Below are 19,767 nucleotides of genomic sequence, written 5' to 3'. Positions count from 1 at the left end.
ATAGAAAAATCCGGGATGACCCGCAAAGACTAGAAGACATTCAAACTTATGCACAAAAACAACACATTTCTTCTCTTGTTTCACCAACAGCGGTTTCATTTACAGCGGGCAGGGAGGGATTTCAAGCGTTGCACCAGCTTGGATCTGGCCCCATCCGATGAGGCGCCAATGCTTGTCGACACGACGGCTCAGGGCGACCTTCTCGCCTATGCTTGTGCAGACAGGGGTGGTGAGCTCAAGCTTGGCGAGATCGCCCTTAACAGCGACCACGCGGGCGCCAGTCGACATAGACCCTATGTTAAGCATCAGGATCTCACGCTTGCTGAGCTTGGCGACCTTCCCCGCCTTCTCTGCACCCTTGGTTCTCACACCCAGAAGTCTTGGGAGAAGGAAGAAGTTGATCTGCAAAGCAATGTAGTCCAAGGAAATGTTATTAACATCTATCTCTGTTTTTGGCTAAAATTAGACTCTCTCCGTATCAAAATATAAGATGTTCTTGACACTGTCATACTGTCGAAAAACATCTTATGTTAAGTTACAGAGGTAGTAAAAGATTTGACAAACCTATGTAGTCCAAGGATGCCATTAACAGCTAGAGTACATCTCTGTTTTGGAAGAAAAAATGAAAGATTTGACAAACCTCAAGCTCCGCGAACACATCAGGGAGCGACCCGATTTCTCCCAGGACCTGGCCAGTCAGCCTATCTGCACGACTCAAAGTCGGATCCATGGTCGTTCCCACACCAATAAGCCCTCCTGGCACAGCAAATTGGAGTTCATTCTGCTCGGCGTAGAGCGAGACGATCCTCGAGTAGATTGGGCAACATTTGATTTTGCCACTCGAATCCTTCATGACCATGCCAGGGCGAACTTCGATATTCTGGTTCACCCTGAGGACTCCCTGTAAATAAAAGGATCAACATTATTCACCACAGCAGAAAAAAACAACACCTACAATCTTGAGACTGAGCATCTACATCTACATCTACATACCCTGAGGATGGTGCCACCTGCCACCCCACCCCTGATCTCATCAACCTCTGAACCAGGCTTGTTGACATCGAAGGAGCGAACGACAATCATGTTGGGAGGTGATGTGAAGCTCCTCTCAGGAATAGGGATTTTCTTCACAATATATTCACAGATGACATCAATGTTGTACTTGAGCTGGGCAGATATTGGCACCACAGGAGCACCTTCAGCTTTCGTGCCCTACATACACAAAAGGGAGTAAAGATCAAACAATAAAGGTAAGACATGTACTAATTATAACAAGAGAAACGACGAACAGTAGTTACCTGGATGAATTTTTGGATTGCTTCATGCTGGTTCATTGCTGCACTCTCCTGGATAACATCAATCTTATTCTGTAGAATTATGAGGTGTTTGAGACCCGCAAGAGCCGCCAGATGCTCGGATGTCTGAGGTTGTGGGCAGCTCTCATTTGCTGCTATCAAAAGCAAGGCTCCATCCATGATAGTTGCTCCATTAAGCATTGTGGCCATGAGAATGTCGTGACCCTATTCAAAGGACTATTTAACCAAAAACTACCACATTTGCCGGAAACGTGACGGAAAACTACCACTCTACGTTTTTGTACGGAAAACTATCAAATTTTTCCTAAGCCGCGGCAAAAAACTACCAACTCACGAAATCGCTCGCTTCGCCCGCACTAACCCCTATTCTGACTGGTTGGGCCCGCCAACAGTTGCCATGCGGGCTAACGGACGGCCGGCGCACGCTGACGGCCGTTAACGGCCCGTCCGCTGTCGGAACGGCGGCTATCGGTGGGCCAATAAGTGAGAGCGAGTGAGCTCAGCCACTCGCTCATTCTCTTCCTCATCGCTCGCTCTCACTCGTCCTCATCCTCTCCCCTCTCCCTGGTGCTCTAAGCTAGGTCAGCCTATCGCCGTCGCCGGCGCGGCCATTGCTGCCGGTAGAAGTTGAGGATGCCATCTTGGAATGACGAGGAGAGCTCGGACGAGGACATCAACATGGTTTCAATGGATCCTCAGCTCTTTGTAAGTGCATAATGGTGGAACAGAGTTAGGGTTAGGGTTAGTTCATCCCAAGTTGGAGATTCCAAGTTGCTTTTGGTTTGGTTCGAAGTTTCTTTTGCAGGAAACCCCTGACAGTGTGGTGGAACCATCTTTCTGTGGTTCTTACACTGAATCTGAGCCGACATGCATGATGCATCATCAGAGGCCGAAGAAGATGGTGGCTTTTGAAGGTGCTTTGACTGGGAGGCGATTCCTGGGTTGTCCTGTGCAGTAGGTATTAAATCTTGAACGCTAACTTGTTTTGCTGCTGGAGATGTGTGATGTGTTTTGCTGCTGGAGATGTGTGGTGCAGCATGTGGTGCAGAGATGTGTGCTGTAGTTTAGAACTGAATTGAATACATGACTGAACCTGAGAACACCTACATGCAGAGATCTTTAGTGTACTGTGAACTGAATGTATTAGTTAGGTGTTACTGAATATAGATGTTAACTGTAAAAGAACAAAGTTAAATGAATTTATATCTACTGCTAAATATAGCTGTTAACTGAATTTATCTCTGATGCTAAGTCAGGTGTTGTGTGCTTACTATGAAAGAATTGTAGGTGTGAACTTTGGTTATCTGTACTAAGTTTGTTACTAAGTGATTTGTGCTTAATTATAAATAATTGCTTCTGTAGGATGTAGGTGTGAACTGTGGGGTTGTGGAGTGGGTGGATGGTCCTTAGCCAGAGATTCTACAAAGGTGCCTAACAAGGATTTGGGACATGTACCATGAGCAGAACTTGGGGAGGGTGAATGACAAACAAGCCCATGAGAAACAGGTGGGCAAGCTACAGAAGGAAATTGATTTCCTGTCAAACAACTACAGCCAGTTGGTGGAAGATGTATCCAAGCTTTTTGACTATCAAGATGGCAAGATGTCTCATGACATGGACTATACCAGTCAGGCAATCAATGAACTAGCTGAGAAGAAGAAACAACTTGAGGATCAGGCAAAGATTGAGTTAAGTATGGAAAAGCTGAAGCTTGCCAAGGAGCAAAGGTGCATTCTTCAAAGCCAAGCAGATATCATTCAGAACATGAGGAACATGAAGGAACTGGAGGGGGACAGGGACCTACTTAAGCAAGAGAAGAAGAAGCTGGAGTATCTGATTGCTGATCTGCTCAATGCTGGGCATGCCAGCAAAGATAAGCTCGAGAGGATCAAGGCAATTATGAATGAGTGAAGTGCTTGGTGTGTGGGTTAAGTAATTAGTAGGCCTATATATATATATATATAGCTGGCCTTGGAATGTCATGCATGTTAGGTGTATATTTTGGGAAAGTTCCATGTGCTTTCAGAATGGTATGAGGGAGGGAGGTACTGTTATGGTTTAAGAACTAGTTGGTTTTATCTATGATGTAATGACTATTATGTAAAGACCTACTATGCTAAGTGAGTACTAATGCTAAGTTAAGTAAGTAAGAATGTTTTATCTATGATGAGGCTGCTTTACTCTGCATATATCATGTGTGGATAACTGACAATAGTGACATAGTTTAAAGTGGCAAGTAGCAAGTAACATATATAGCAAGTAGCTTAGATAGTGTGACAAATAACTTAACATATGTAGCAAGTAGCAAGTAGCAAGTAACATATATAGATAGTCTGACATAGATAGATAGTACTACCATTCATAGTCTGACATAGAAAGCAACTAGTAGTAGATAGTGCCTGACTGTTGGAAATATGCCCTAGAGGCAATAATAAATTGGTTATTATTATATTTCCTTGTTCATGATAATCGTTTATTATCCATGCTATAATTGTATTGATGGGAAACTTAGATACATGTGTGGGTACATAGACAACACCATGTCCCTAGTAAGCCTCTAGTTGACTAGCTCGTTGATCAATAGATGGTTACAGTTTCCTGACCATGGACATTGGATGTCGTTGATAACGGGATCACATCATTAGGGGAATGATGTGATGGACAAGACCCAATCCTAAGCCTAGCACAAAGATCGTGTAGTTCGTATGCTAAAGCTTTTCTAATGTCAAGTATCTTTTCCTTAGACCATGAGATTGTGCAACTCACGGATACCGTAGGAATGCTTTGGGTGTACCAAACGTCACAACGTAACTGGGTGGCTATAAAGGTGCATTACAGGTATCTCCAAAAGTGTCTGTTGGGTTGGCACGAATCGAGACTGGGATTTGTCACTCCGTGTAAACGGAGAGGTATCTCTGGGCCCACTCGGTAGGACATCATCATAATGTGCACAATGTGATCAAGGAGTTGATCACGGGATGATGTGTTACGGAACGAGTAAAGAGACTTGTCGGTAACGAGATTGAACAAGGTATCGGTATACCGACGATCGAATCTCGGGCAAGTACAATATCGCTAGACAAAGGGAATTGTATACGGGATTGATTAAGTCCTTGACATCGTGGTTCATCCGATGAGATCATCGTGGAGCATGTGGGAGCCAACATGGGTATCCAGATCTCGCTGTTGGTTATTGACCGGAGAACGTCTCGGTCATGTCTGCTTGTCTCCCGAACCCGTAGGGTCTACACACTTAAGGTTCGATGACGCTAGGGTTATAAAGGAAGTTTGTATTTGGTTACCGAATGTTGTTCGGAGTCCCGGATGAGATCCCGGACGTCACGAGGAGTTCCGGAATGGTCCGGAGGTAAAGATTTATATATGGGAAGTCCTGCTTTGATCACCGGAAAAGTTTCGGGCGATATCGGTAATGTACCGGGACCACCGGGAGGGTCCCGGGGGTCCACCAAGTGGGGCCACCTGCCCCAGAAGGCTGCGTGGGCCAAGTGTGGGAGGGTACCAGCCCCTAGGTGGGCTGGTGCGGCCCCCACAAGGGGCCCAAGGCGCAAGGGAGAGTGGGAGGGGGCAAACCCTAGTCCAGATGGGCCTTAAGGCCCACCTAGTGGGCGCCTCCCCTCTCTCCCCCTCTTGGCCGCCTCCCCAAGCCCCATCTAGGGCTGGCCGCACCCCTTGGGGGGGGAGGAACCCTAGATGGGGGCGCAGCCCTCTCCCTCCCCTATATATATTGGAGTTTTTGGAGCAGCCCAATACACGAGAACCTCTCCTCTCTTGGTGCAGCCCTGCCTCTCCTCCTCCTCCTCCTCTCCCGTGGTGCTTGGCGAAGCCCTGCGTGATTGCCACGCTCCTCCATCACCACCACGCCGTTGTGCTGCTGTTGGATGGAGTCTTCCTCAACCTCTCCCTCTCTCCTTGCTGGATCAAGGCGTGGGAGACGTCACCGGGCTGTACGTGTGTTGAACGCGGAGGTGCCGTCCGTTCGGCACTAGGATCTCCGGTGATTTGGATCACGACGAGTACGACTCCTTCAACCCCGTTCTCTTGAACGCTTCCGCTTAGCGATCTACAAGGGTATGTAGATGCACTCTCCTTCCCCTCGTTGCTGGTTTCTCCATAGATAGATCTTGGTGACACGTAGGAAAATTTTGAATTTCTGCTACGTTCCCTAACAGTGGCATCATGAGCTAGGTCTATTGCCTAGATTCTTTGCACAAGTAGAACACAAAGTAGTTGTGGGCGTTGATGTTGTTCAATATGCTTACCGTTACTAGTCCAATCTTGTTTCGACGGTATTGTGGGATGAAGCGGCCCGGACCGACCTTACACGTACTCTTACGTGAGACAGGTTCCACCGACTGACATGCACTTGGTGCATAAGGTGGCTAGCGGGTGCCAGTCTCTCCCACTTTAGTCGGAACGGACTCGATGAAAAGGGTCCTTATGAAGGGTAAATAGCAATTGGCATATCACGTTGTGGTTTTGCGTAGGTAAGAAATGTTCTTGCTAGAAACCCTTAGCAGCCACGTAAAACATGCAAACAACAATTAGAGGACGTCTAACTTGTTTTTGCAGGGTATGCTATGTGATGTGATATGGCCAAGAAGAATGTGATGAATGATATGTGATGTATGAGATTGATCATGTTCTTGTAATAGGATTCACGACTTGCATGTCGATGAGTATGACAACCGGTAGGAGCCATAGGAGTTGTCTTTATTTATTGTATGACCTGCGTGTCATTGAATAACGCCATGTAATTACTTTACTTTATTGCTAACCGGTAGCCATAGTAGTAGAAATAATAGTTGGCGAGACAACTTCATGAAGACACGATGATGGAGATCATGATGATGGAGATCATGGTGTCATGCCGGTGACGATGATGATCATGGAGCCCCGAAGATGGAGATCAAAAGGAGCAAAATGATATTGGCCATATCATGTCACTATTTGATTGCATGTGATGTTTATTATGTTTATGCATCTTATTTGCTTAGAACGACGGTAGTAAATAAGATGATCCCTCATTAAAATTTCAAGAAAGTGTTCCCCTAACTGTGCACCGTTGCTAAAGTTCGTCGCTTCTAAGCACCACATGATGATCGGGTGTGATGGATTCTTACGTTCACATACAACGGGTGTAAGACAGATTTACACACGCGAAACACTTAGGGTTAACTTGACGAGCCTAGCATGTACAGACATGGCCTCGGAACACAGAGACCGAAAGGTCGAACATGAGTCGTATAGTAGATACGATCAACATGAAGATGTTCACCGATGATGACTAGTCCGTCTCACGTGATGATCGGACACGGCTTAGTTGACTCGGATCATGTAATCACTTAGATGACCAGAGGGATGTCTATCTGAGTGGGAGTTCATAAGATGAACTTAATTATCCTGAACATAGTCAAAAGACCTTTGCAAATTATGTCGTAAGCTCGCGCTTTAGTTCCACTGTTTAGATATGTTCCTAGAGAAAATATAGTTGAAAGTTGAAAGTAGCGTTTATGCAGACAGTAGAAAGCTTATGTCCTTAATGCACTGCTTAGTGTGCTAAACCCCAAACGTCGTTTGTGGATGTTGCGAACATCGGACATACACGTTTTGATAACTGCGTGATAGTTCAGTTAAACGGTTTAGAGTTGAGGCACTAAAGACGTTTTCGAAACATCGCGGAACATATGAGATGTTTCGAGGGCTGAAATTAGGATTTCAGGCTCGTGCCCACGTCAAGAGGTATAAGACCTCCGACGATTTTCTTAACCTGCAAACTAAGGGAGAAAAGCTCAATCGTTGAGCTTGTGCTCAGATTGTCTGAGTGCAACAATCACTTGAATCGAGTGGGAGTTGATCTTCCAGATGAGGGAGTGATGTTTCCAAAAGTCATTGCCACCAAGCTGCTAGAGCTTCGTGATGAACTATAACATATCAGGGATAGATATGATGATCCTTGAGGTATTCGTGATGTTTGACACCGCGAAAGTAGAAATCAAGAAGGAGCATCAATTGTTGATGGTTGGTGAAACCACTAGTTTCAAGAAGGGCAAGGGCAAGAAGGGATACTTCATGAAACGGCAAATCAGCTGCTGCTCTAGTGAAGAAACCCAAGGTTGAACCCAAACCCGAGACTAAGTGCTTCTGTAATAAGGGGAACAACCACTGGAGCAGAATTACCCTAGATACTTGGTAGATGAGAAGGCTGGCAAAGTCGATAGAAGTATATTGGATATACATTATGTTAATGTGTACTTTACTAGTACTCCTAGTAGCACCAGGGTATTAAGATACCGGTTCAGTTGCTAAGTGTTAGTAACTCGAAATAAAAGAGCTACGGAATAAACGGAGACTAGCTAAAGGTGAGCTGACGATATGTGTTGGAAGTGTTTCCAAGTTTGATGTGATCAAACATCGCACGCTCCCTCTACCATCAAGATTATTATTAAACCTGAATAATTGTCATTGTGTGTTTGCGTTGAGCATAGACATGATTGGATTATGTCTATCACAATACGGTTATTCATTTAAAGAGAATAATGGTTACTCTATTTATTTGAATAATACCTTCAATGGTCTTGCACCTAAAGGAATGGTTTATTGAATCTCGATCGTAGTGATACACATTTTCATGCCAAAAGATATAAGATAGTAATGATAGTACCACTTACTTGTGGCACTGCCATGAAAGTCATATTGGTATAAAACGCATGAAGAAGCTCCATGTTGATGGATCTTTGGACTCACTCGTTTTTGAAAAGTTTGAGACATGCGAACCATGTCTATTGGTGTATACGCATGAAGAAACTCCATGCAGATGGATCGTTTGGACTCACTTGATTTTGAATCACTTGAGATATGCATATCATACCACATGGGCAAGATGACTAAAAAGCCTCATTTTCAGTAAAATGGAACAAGATAGCAACTTGTTGGAAGTAACACATTTTGATGTGTGCAGTCCAATGAGTGCTGAGGCATGCAGTGAATATCGTTATGTTCTTACTTCACAGATGATTTGAGTAGATGTTGAGTATATTTACTTGATAAAACACAAGTCTGAATTATTGAATGGTTCAAGTAATTTCAGAGTGAAGTAGAAGATCATTGTGACAAGAGGATAAAATGTCTATGATATGATCATAGAGATGAATATCTGAGTTATGAGTTTTGGCACGCAATTAAGACATTGTGGAAATTGTTTCACAATTAATACCGCCTGGAACACCATAGTGTGATGGTGTGTCCGAACATCATAGTTGCACCCTATTGGATATGGTGCGTACCTTGATGTCTCTTATCGAATTACCACTATCGTTCATGGGTTAGGCATTAGAGACAACCGCACTCACTTTAATAGGGCATCATGTTACTCCGTTGAGACGACACCGTATGAATTATGGTTTAGAGAAACCTAAGTTGTCGTTTCTTAAAGGTTTGGGGCTGCGACGCTTATGTGAAAAAGTTTCAGGTTGATAAGCTCGAACCCAAAGCGGATAAAATGCATCTTCATAGGACACCCAAAACAGTTGGGTATACCTCCTAATTCAGATCCGAAAGCAATATGGATTGTTTCTTGAATCGGGTCCTTTCTCGAGGAAAGGTTTCTCTCGAAAAGGTTGAGTGGGAGGATGGTGGAGACTTGATATGGTTATTGAACCATCACTTCAACCAGTGTGTATCAGGGCACAGGAAGTTGTTCATGTGGCACCTACACCAATTGAAGTAGAAGCTTATGATAGTGATCATGAAGTTTCGGATCAAGTCACTGCCGTACCTCGTAGGGTGACAAGGATAAGTACTACTTCAGAGTGGTACAGTAATCCTGTCTTGAAGGTCATGTTGCTAGACAACAATGAACCTGAGAGCTATGGAGAAGCGATGGTGGGCCCAAATTCCGACAAATGGTTAAGAAACCATGAAATCCGAGATAGGATCCATGTATCAGAACAAAGCATGGACTTTGGTGGACTTGCCCGATGATAGGCAAGCCATTGAGATAAATGGATCTTTAAGAAAAAGACGGACATGGACGGTAATGTTACCGTCTATGAAGCTCGACTTGTGGCGAAGAGTTTTTCACAAGTTCAAGGAGTTGACTACGGTGAGATTTTCTCACCCGTAGCGATGCTTAAGTCCATCGGAATCATGTTAGCATTAGCTGCATTTATGAAATCTGGCAGATGGATGTCTAAATGAGTTTCCTTACCAGTCTTCGTAAGGAAAGGTTGTATGTGATACAATCAGAAAGTTTTTGTCGATCCTAAGGATGCTAAAAAGATATGATGGCTCCAGCGAACCTTCTAAGGACTGGAGTAAGCATCTCGGAGTTGGAATGTGCGCTTTGATGAGATGATCAAAGATTTTTGGGCTTATACAAAGTTTGTGAGAAACTTGTATTTCCAAAGAAGTGAGTGGGAGCACTATAGAATTTCTGATGAGTGTATGTTGTTGACATATTGATGATCAGAAATGATGTAGAATTTCTGGAAAGCATATAGGGTTATTTGAAAGATGTTTTTCAATAGAAAACCTGGATTAAGCTACTTGAACAATGAGCATCAAGATCTATAAGGATAGATCAAAATGCTTAATAATACTTTCAAATGAGCACATACCTTGACATGATCTTGAAGGTGTTCAAGATGGATCAGTCAAAGAAGGAGTTCTTGCCTGAGTTGTAAGGTATGAATTAAGAGTTAAAGCTCGACAACGGTAGAAGAGAGAGAAAGGACGAAGGTCATCCCCTATGCTTTAGACATAGGCTCTATAGTATGCTATGCTGTGTACCGCACCGGAAGTGTGCCTTGCCATGAGTAAGTCAAGGGGTACAAGAATGATCCAGGAATGGATCATTGGACAGCAGTCAAAATTGTCCTTGGAGTAAATAAGGACATGTTTCTCGATTATGGAGGTGATAAAGAGTTCGGCGTAAAGGGTTACGTCGATGCAAGCTTTAACACCTATCCGAGTGACTCTGAGTAGCAAACCAGATACGTATAGTGGAGCAACCATTTGGAATAGCTCCAAATAGAGCGTGGTAGCTGCATCTAGGAGATGACATAGAGATTTTTAAAGCACACACGGATCTGAAAGATTCAGAACCGTTGACTAATAACCTCTCTCACAAGCATAACATGATCAAACCTGAGAACTCATTGAGTCTTAATCACATGATGATGTGAACTAGTTTACAGACACTAGTAAACTCTTTGGATGTTGGTCACATGGCGATGCGACCTATCAGCGTTAATCACATGACGATGTGAACTAGATTATTGACTCTAGTGCAAGTGGGAGACTGTTGGAAATATGCCCTAGAGGCAATAATAAATTGGTTATTATTATATTTCCTTGTTCATGATAATCGTTTATTATCCATGCTATAATTTTATTGATGGGAAACTCAGATACATGTGTGGGTACATAGACAACACCATGTCCCTAGTAAGCCTCTAGTTGACTAGCTCGTTGATCAATAGATGGTTATAGTTTCCTGACCATGGACATTGGATGTCGTTGATAACGGGATCACATCATTAGGGGAATGATGTGATGGATAAGACCCAATCCTAAGCCTAGCACAAAGATCGTGTAGTTCGTATGCTAAAGCTTTTCTAATGTCAAGTATCTTTTCCTTAGACCATGAGATTGTGCAACTCCCGGATACCGTAGGAATGCTTTGGGTGTACCAAACGTCACAACGTAACTGGGTGGCTATAAAGGTGCATTACAGGTATCTCCAAAAGTGTCTGTTGGGTTGGCACGAATCGAGACTGGGATTTGTCACTCCGTGTAAACGGAGAGGTATCTCTGGGCCCACTCGGTAGGACATCATCATAATGTGCACAATGTGATCAAGGAGTTGATCACGGGATGATGTGTTACGGAACGAGTAAAGAGACTTGCCGGTAACGAGATTGAACAAGGTATCGGTATACCGACGATCGAATCTCGGGCAAGTACAATATCGCTAGACAAAGGGAATTGTATACGGGATTGATTAAGTCCTTGACATCGTGGTTCATCCGATGAGATCATCGTGGAGCATGTGGGAGCCAACATGGGTATCCAGATCCCGCTGTTGGTTATTGACCGGAGAACATCTCGGTCATGTCTGCTTGTCTCCCGAACCCGTAGGGTCTACACAGTTAAGGTTCGATGACGCTAGGGTTATAAAGGAAGTTTGTATGTGGTTACCGAATGTTGTTCGGAGTCCCGGATGAGATCCCGGACGTCAGGAGGAGTTCCGGAATGGTCCGGAGGTAAAGATTTATATATGGGAAGTCCTGTTTTGGTCACCGGAAAAGTTTCGGGTGATATCGGTAATGTACCGGGACCACCGGGAGGGTCCCGGGGGTCCACCAAGTGGTGCCACCTGCCCCAGAAGGCTGCGTGGGCCAAGTGTGGGAGGGGACCAGCCCCTAGGTGGGCTGGTGCGGCCCCCACAAGGGGCCCAAGGCGCAAGGGAGAGTGGGAGGGGGCAAACCCTAGTCCAGATGGGCCTTAAGGCCCACCTAGTGGGCGCCTCCCCTCTCTCCCCCTCTTGGCCGCCTCCCCAAGCCCCATCTAGGGCTGGCCGCACCCCTTGGGGGGGGGGGGAAACCCTAGATGGGGGCGCAGCCCTCTCCCTCCCCTATATATATTGGAGTTTTTGGAACAGCCCAATACACGAGAACCTCTCCTCTCTTGGTGCAGCCCTGCCTCTCCTCCTCCTCCTCCTCTCCCGTGGTGCTTGGCGAAGCCCTGCGTGATTGCCACGCTCCTCCATCACCACCACGCCGTTGTGCTGCTGTTGGATGGAGTCTTCCTCAACCTCTCCCTCTCTCCTTGCTGGATCAAGGCGTGGGAGACGTCACCGGGCTGTACGTGTGTTGAACGCGGAGGTGCCGTCCGTTCGGCACTAGGATCTCCGGTGATTTGGATCACGACGAGTACGACTCCTTCAACCCCGTTCTCTTGAACGCTTCCGCTTAGCAATCTACAAGGGTATGTAGATGCACTCTCCTTCCCCTCGTTGCTGGTTTCTCCATAGATAGATCTTGGTGACACGTAGGAAAATTTTGAATTTCTGCTACGTTCCCCAACACTGACATAGATAGCAACTAGTAGTAGATAGTGCCTGACAAAGATAGCAGCTAGTACTAGTAGATAGTGCCTGATGAAACTGAACCTAGGAACTTACTGAACTTACGAAAGTTCAGGACTGACGAAACTGAATATTTTTGCACTGAAAGGCAGCACTTCACTCCTCCTTCTTCAGCATCTTCAGGCGCTGGGAGCAGCGCACTGCAGTCACGGCCGCCCTCTTCTTCTTGCCCGGCGCCGGCTCCACCACATCTTCCTCGCCGCCATCTTGTTCTTGCTTCACAATGACACCGTCTGGGAGATCGACCTCCGGCAGCGCATCCATGTGGATTGGGAGGTTCCTGTCCCCCTCCACGGCGTCGAGGACGGGAGCCAGCAGCTGCACTTCAGGCTCGTCGTCGGAGAGGACGACGACCTCATCCACCTCGTCGTCAGATTCGTCAGACGACTCATCCCCATCATCTTCACTGGACTCGTCATCAGAGGACTCGTCGTCTGAAGACTCGCCGTCAGAGTCGTCAGAGGACCCAGGGACCCATGGATTGCGCCTCTCCCAGTAGGCGTTGTTGATTGGGGCTGGGAGCGCGAGGACGGCGTCGGTGACGTGGTCCGCGGCGGCTGGTGGCGTGGTGGATGAGCGGTACATCCACCATCGGGCGCGTTGCCTGGGGTCGGGGGAGCGCTGCACCTCGCGCATCGCCCACAGCAGAATGGTCGGCGGCGGGATGGTGCGGCCGGCAGGGAAGGCGTGCTGCTTTTCAGCAGCTGTCATCACCTTGACGAGGCCGCGGGCGTGGTTCCTCAGCATCGCCAGACTGGGGAACCAGCGCGCGATCTCCCTGTACTGCGCGCGCATCTCCTGCTTGTTGCCGGCGAGAGCTTCGATGGCCAGCTGCCAGTCCATGGCGACAGCGGTGGCGGTGGTTGTCGGTGGCGATTTCGACAGGAGAGAGGGGGAAGCGGAGTGGGCGGTGCGAGCGGCGAGTGGGCGAGTGAGCAGAGAGCGTGGTGGGTGGACACGTAATAAAGTCGTAGAATCCGAAACGGCTGGGTTTACTCAACGCACGCTCACCAGGATGGCGGCTGCAACGCACGCTGAACAGACAACGTGGTGGGTAACATATAATAAGTTTGGCCGATGCTAGTCAAACAAATCACTAGCACTAGCCCATTGGCATTGAACGCATGGTTACAACCAACTGGTCCTGGGTTTGAGCCCCGGGCCAGACATTTTTTTGTGCATATTTTTTTTTCTAAAATGAATGTGGCAGTCACTTCTGAACTGTAGAAATGGCAAAGTAAAACAAAAAAACAAATTAAAACAATTAAAACATGCACCTAAACTGCACAAATGGCAAAGTAAAACAAATAAAACAGATCACTAGCACTTAACCCATTGGTATTGGGCACAAATAAGTAGCAACCATACATTCAACATTGCACACAAGTTCACATGTCTGAATTTAAGCAGTCTAGTAGTAGAGCACAAACTTAGTACCATACAATCAAACTAAGTAGCAGAACACAAACTTAGTAACAGAGTTTCAATGGTTTCCACTAGCACTAAAATATAGTGCAAACTTGCTAGGGGGTTTCCTCTTCCTCTTGCCTGATAATATCCCTGGTTCTGCAGTGGATGCTCTTGGTGCATTGAATGTTCTTGTTGATGCTGATCCTCTTGGAGCTCTTGTTGATACTGATCCTGTTGGAGGTGCTGGTGAAGACCTGGCTGCTCCTGCAGAAACAGTTGATGCTGAAGCTCTCTTATCTGCTGCTGTTTTTCTATTCCTCGCTGCTTTAGGAGGTGGAGCAGATGAGGCTGGCATCTGTGAAGTTTGGTGTTGATGTGGTGGTTCTGGAGGTGGGTGACTAGCACTAGAGGAACCCCTAAAAATTTCTCTATTCTCCTGCATGACAGAATTAAGATAGTTAGTACATAGAGCAGACCTAAAATAATTAAACAACTATTAACTAAACAAAGAATGCAACATTTTTAAATGACCTGGTGTAAGTTCTTTCTCATCTGAAGACTTGGGTTTAGAGATTTCCCACAGTAAGTAAATCTATGGCCCTGTAGACCACAATTGCTGCATGTAATTGTTCCCATCCTGCTTGTGTCTTTTGGTGCAGGCACCTCAAACTGGCCCTTTCTCCTAGCTGTTTGTTTCTTCCCTGCTTTTTCTTTGAACACTGGTGGCTCAATATCCTGAGTATGGGTGTCAGGCCAGAATCCAGGACTAGGGACAGGGTACACTATGTCTTTGTATGCTTCAATATATAGTGGTTTTTTGAAAAATTCATGCACATAGTCCTCTGGGTGCATGTGAATCTTGCTCATTGCTGCTATTGCATGACTGCATGTCACACCTGTCATGTCCCACCTCCTGCAGTCACATGAGTTAGTAGCTAGGTTGACACAGTACTGATTTTCCTTACTAGACACTTGCCAAATGTCAGGACCAACCTTATGTGCCTCACAAAATTTGGCATACTTCTTATTCTCCTCTAGTTTCTCTGAATAGTTGGGTGTGATCATCCACCTGTTGTTATTTGTTTTTCCCTGGTCTTCTGCCTTTTGATCATCTGCTTAGTCCTTATTCCTTCAAACATAGTTCTAATTGGTTTGGTCCTAACATCAAGGATCATTTTGTTGAAAACCTCACTAAGGTTGTTCACAACAAGATCAGTTTTGCAATTGTAATCCATTGAAGACCTACACCAAGTCTCCTTTGGAATTTTTTGTAAGCCACTTCCAGGCATCCTCATACTCTGCTTTAAGCTCTGCAATTGCTAATTCATGGCCATGTTTGGTGAATGAGTAGCTAGCCTTATCTACTAGCTTTTTTAGTTCTGCTCCTCTGAAACCAGCTGATTGAAAATTTGCATAGATGTGCCTGAGGCAGTATCTCTGAGGGGAATCAGGGAACACCTCATTTATAGCCTTAAGAAGACCCTGATTGTAAATTAATAACCATGGTCATGAACAAAAACAAATAAAGCCAGTAATAACTATATTTATCTGAACTACTGGCTAAGATAGGTTGCATACCTTTTGCCTATCAGAAATAATGGTGTAGGTTCCAAATTTGCTTCCACTTCCAATGCAACATCTTAGCTGGGTTAAGAACCATGTCCAACTTTCTGAATCTTCCTTATCAACCACACCAAAGGCTATGGGGTAGATGTTGTTGTTGCCATCTCTTCCTGTGGCTGCAAGAATTTGCTGTCCAGTGGTTAGCTTGATGAAGCAACCATCAAGCCCTGCATCCATACCCAAATTAGCTACCAAAAAATTACAACAAGATATTTTGAACAAAATGCAGTTATATATTTACCTATAAAGGGCCTGCAACCATTAAGAAATCCTTGCTTTGATGCATGCAAGCAGTAGAACATGTACTTAAATCTAGGAGTTGGGGCAGGGTTTTCTGGGTCCTCAAATGTTGTAACTACACACCTGCTACCAGGGTTTGTGTCAAGAACTGCTTGTAGGTAGTCCCTCAGTCTATAGTACTGCTCCTTCTGGTCACCTTGTACAACCCTAATAGCCTTCCTCCTTGCCCTATAGGCCACACTCTTTGATACATCAACTAAAAACTTGACTTTGCTGTTTTTAATAAGTGAATCCACAGGTGCTCTAGGATCTGCTCTAAGAGAAGGCTCAACTGCTTTGGAAAGCCACTTAGTAGTAACCTTTGTGTTCTCTACTGATGCTGGACAAGTGTGCTCCATGTTACACTTCTTAATGCAAAATATTCTTTCATGAGCTATCCTGGAGGCACACATGTAAAATTCACATCCATGCTCTCTCTGTGAACACCAAACAATAATTTTTGTTGGAGTGTTCCTGTGGTAGTGAAAAGACCTCAAAGTCCTTATATGAAAATCTCTTAATGCTTCTCTGAACTGGTAAACAGAACCAAAACACAAGCTCTTGCACAAGAGTAAATGTGAATTGGGAATTGAAGGGTCAAAATATACCCTTTCCTTCATCTTTTTCTTACTACTCTTTGTCTTTGGCTTCTTCATGATGTATGGTAGTTCAACTTCATCTTCTTCTTCCTCATCACTTATGCCTGCATCACCAGCAAAACAAAACTCATCTGCTTCAGGAAACCAATCTTCAAAATGTTTTTTTCTCTACCTCATTGTGACATCTGCTAGTTGGCCCAGGGTTCTTCACATGTTTCACAATAGCAGTACTTTGCAATGTTATTTCCTCTTCAGAGGCACACTCTATTTCCATTTGTTGAACAACTTCAGCACTCCCATCCGAATGAACTGAATCATCAGAACAAAATTCAGACACTTCAGTGTCTCCTTCAAAGTGGTTCAAATTTGCCTCTCTTTGAATCCTGCTACTCTCAAGCTGAGCCTTTCTATCATCTATCTCATTCTAAAGCTCAGATTGCTCCACAACCTTTTGCACACAGCAACTCTCTTGAGTGTTCATGTAATTCTGAATAGCCTGTATACTTATTCTAGGTTCAACATCTCTCACAACCCTTATGTTCACAACATTGACATGATTAAAAAACTCCAACATTTCATGAACACTAGCTTCATTACCTAAATACTTTACTCTTTCAGATCCAATTTCCTCCTCCTTCACATAGTACATGTAATCACTCTTCCCATACCCTTCACTAGCAATGAGTGATTGTAGAGTAACAAAAGATATATCTGACTCATATATACCCCTTTTCACAGGGTTTCTTCCTTCTAAATGAAACCATATCTCCCCCTTCTTGTCAGCAAAACTGCAGAAATAGGTGCTCATGAATTCAATTGAAAATGACAGAGCTACAAGTGCAATACAGTTTACTACACATGTCCAACAAGCTCTAACAAACACATCTTACTAATTTGCCAGATTGAAGCAGCTAACCAATTCATGAGCAGCTGACCTATTTGACAGATTGAAGCAGCTAATCTAGCAGATGATATTTCCATACCTGCAACCCATTGGCGATGACTAGGCGAGCTGTGCCTCCTGCTGCTGCGAGCCGGCCTGCGTCGAGAAGCTGGTGCTCCCCAACCAATTGTCGACTGAGCCCACAGCGTCCAAACTTGTGCCACCGCCGCCACCACCCATATCGCCGACGCCCCCCTCCGGAACCACCGCCGCCATCGTCGTCGCCGCCGCCGCCACCTAGTTCAGAGAGAGGGAGAGGACGGAGAGAGTGCAGCGAGAGGGGAAAGGATCAGATCTTGACCCGCACCCGACCGACAGCCGCCGTTCCGACAGCGGACGGGCCGTTAACGGCCGTCAGTGCGCGCCGGCCGTCCGTTAGCCCGCGTGGCAACTGTTGGCGGGCCCAACCAGTCAGAATAGGGGTTAGCGCGGGCGAAGCGAGCGATTTCGCGAGTTGGTAGTTTTTTGCCACGGCTTAGGAAAAATTTGGTAGTTTTCCGCACAAAAACGTAGAGTGGTAGTTTTCCGTCACGTTTCCGGCAAATGTGGTAGTTTTTGGTTAAATACTCTATTCAAAGAGATGGAGAAACTTTATGACCACAAATACATATAATTGACAGCAAACAAGCTAATCGACAATGTTGATAATCAGCCGGGTAGGACAATGTTAGTATACTAGAACTGTACAAGAGAACATTCATAACGGTAACAGGGTAGGGAAGGCTTCATCATACCGGACAATCAACAAAGGAAACATGTCTCAGAAGCTTCATCCTAGTGTTTTCAAACCCAGGAACATCACAGGCTGGAGAATCTTCTTTTCCGCTTCCATAAGCCCTTTACATAATTGCACACGAGTCAAATAGTGTACAAGAGCTTAAAAACCAGAGCAGTAATTGTGAGTGTGTGTGGTAAATAATCGTACGGTAGTTAATATCCGCAGATCAAATTTTATACTCCAATCATGAGTATACTACCATATATTCAGTAGAAAATAATCATATGCATAGACAGGTTCAATAATATATACAGTATGAGTATAGAACAGTGCCCCAGAAGTTCTTTGCTTTAAACTGTATAAACAGGGTTAGTAATAAAATCTAGAGTAATACATAATGTAAAAAAGGTAGCATCATGATTTTCGGTGCATGATTTGAAATTCAACATACTTGTAGCACACTGGTCGTGGACATCTGTCGTCCTCGCATTTATAGATTTTTGCATTAGCATAACCCAGCTTGATAGTGATGTTACGTTCAAGCTCATTCTTGAAGCGAACAGTCTACAAAACAAAATAAAGAATGAGTTCCCACCAGGTCAGGTCAAACTTTTGTGAATCGGGTTTAAAGACATCTGCAATGTATCCATAGCATAAATAAAGTACTATATGTGTAGTTTACTCGTTCATATACCAAAAAATAATATATGCGTGGAACTCATAAGCAGTCACTATAACTGTGATATATGCTTTGTCACTTGTCAGGCATATACAGAATTCAGATTAAGAACTTGGAAACAAAATGTTGCAAACATACCTGAACTCCGGTTATAGCTTTCACAACGGTAGACTTCCCGTGGGCCACATGACCAACTGTACCTGAGGTGTGACATGAATGAAAGTGGTGATCTGATAAGTAAAAGTAGTGAAGATCAAAACGCTGCCAAAAGGAAAAGGATGGTGGTGTCAGACTGTCAGTACCAATGTTGATGGTGGCTTGGCGTGAGATAACTTGAGGTGACAATGGGTGGAGCTTTGCGACGTCAAGCTTGCTTACGTCCTGCTCCATTAATCCTCCGGCCGCCATGTTTGAAACTGAAAATAAAATATGGTAACAAACATGATTATGAGATTGACGAGTTGCAGGAAAACAGAAGACGATCGAGCTGACACCTCTAGACAGCGTGGCGCGACGAAGAGGGTCGCCGCGCGCGTGGATGAGAGGACGGGCGGAGAAGGGGCGCAGCAGCCGGTCGCCGGAGACGGGGGTGTCGCTGTCGCCGGTGGTGTAGACGGACGTTCGAGCAAGAGCGATCAGCGTCAGGGAAAGATGGCGGGAGGGCGAGCGAGCTATTGTGGCTTCGTCTGCGGTATTGGATTCAATCAACTGGGCTGGGCGTGTTCCATGCCGCGGCAAGCACTTTATAGGTCCAGGCGACGGGCCGGCCACGCTGTCAACCAGTCCGTGTCCGACTAGAATTAAGCAAGGAATTCCCTATTTGGAGTTGCCCCGGTTTTTCCCTACCCAGTCCTTGGTTTGGCAAGGCTCGTCCAGTTTCTTCGGCGGGGTTTTTAGATTGCCCTTTTCTTCTGTTTTTTTATTCGGCTTGTTTTTAATATAGATTTTTCTTTTCATTTTTCCTCATTTTAAAATCCTTGAAATTTTTAAAGTTAATAAATATTAATTTGATTTCACAAAAAGAATCAAATTC

The 19,767-nt window shown here is 45.1% G+C and overlaps 1 protein-coding gene across 1 annotated transcript; it reads right to left on the bottom strand.

Annotated features, from left to right (window-relative positions):
* Positions 1-99: 99 nt before the first annotated feature.
* Positions 100-19,152, bottom strand: LOC119345039 (eukaryotic translation initiation factor 2 subunit 3-like). The gene is made up of 8 exons (XM_037615300.1): positions 19,037-19,152; positions 18,873-18,934; positions 18,507-18,619; positions 18,072-18,174; positions 1,299-1,520; positions 994-1,212; positions 641-901; positions 100-402 (listed from the first exon to the last, which is right to left on the bottom strand). Exons 1-8 carry the CDS (start codon positions 19,140-19,142, stop codon positions 100-102), a joined length of 1,389 nt encoding a protein of 462 aa, XP_037471197.1. The 5' UTR covers positions 19,143-19,152.
* Between the last annotated feature and the right edge of the window lie 615 nt (positions 19,153-19,767).

The sequence above is a fragment of the Triticum dicoccoides genome, chromosome 1A (genome assembly GCF_002162155.2).
Source record: "Triticum dicoccoides isolate Atlit2015 ecotype Zavitan chromosome 1A, WEW_v2.0, whole genome shotgun sequence".
Classification (NCBI taxonomy): Eukaryota; Viridiplantae; Streptophyta; class Magnoliopsida; order Poales; family Poaceae; genus Triticum; species Triticum dicoccoides.
The sequence above is the reverse complement of the archived record's forward strand: the minus strand, read 5'-3'. Positions and strand labels throughout refer to the sequence as shown.

Bases quoted from the DNA above. Each gene is read 5' to 3' on its own strand.
- LOC119345039 (XM_037615300.1), bottom strand. From the start codon at position 19,142: ATGGCGGCCGGAGGATTAATGGAGCAGGACGTAAGCAAGCTTGACGTC. The intron at 1,521-18,071 runs GTATGATGAAGC...TCCTTTGAATAG, and splicing joins TTTCCTTTGTTGATTGTCCG to GGTCACGACATTCTCATGGC. The intron at 403-640 runs GTTTGTCAAATC...ATTGCTTTGCAG, and splicing joins ATGTGTTCGCGGAGCTTGAG to ATCAACTTCTTCCTTCTCCC.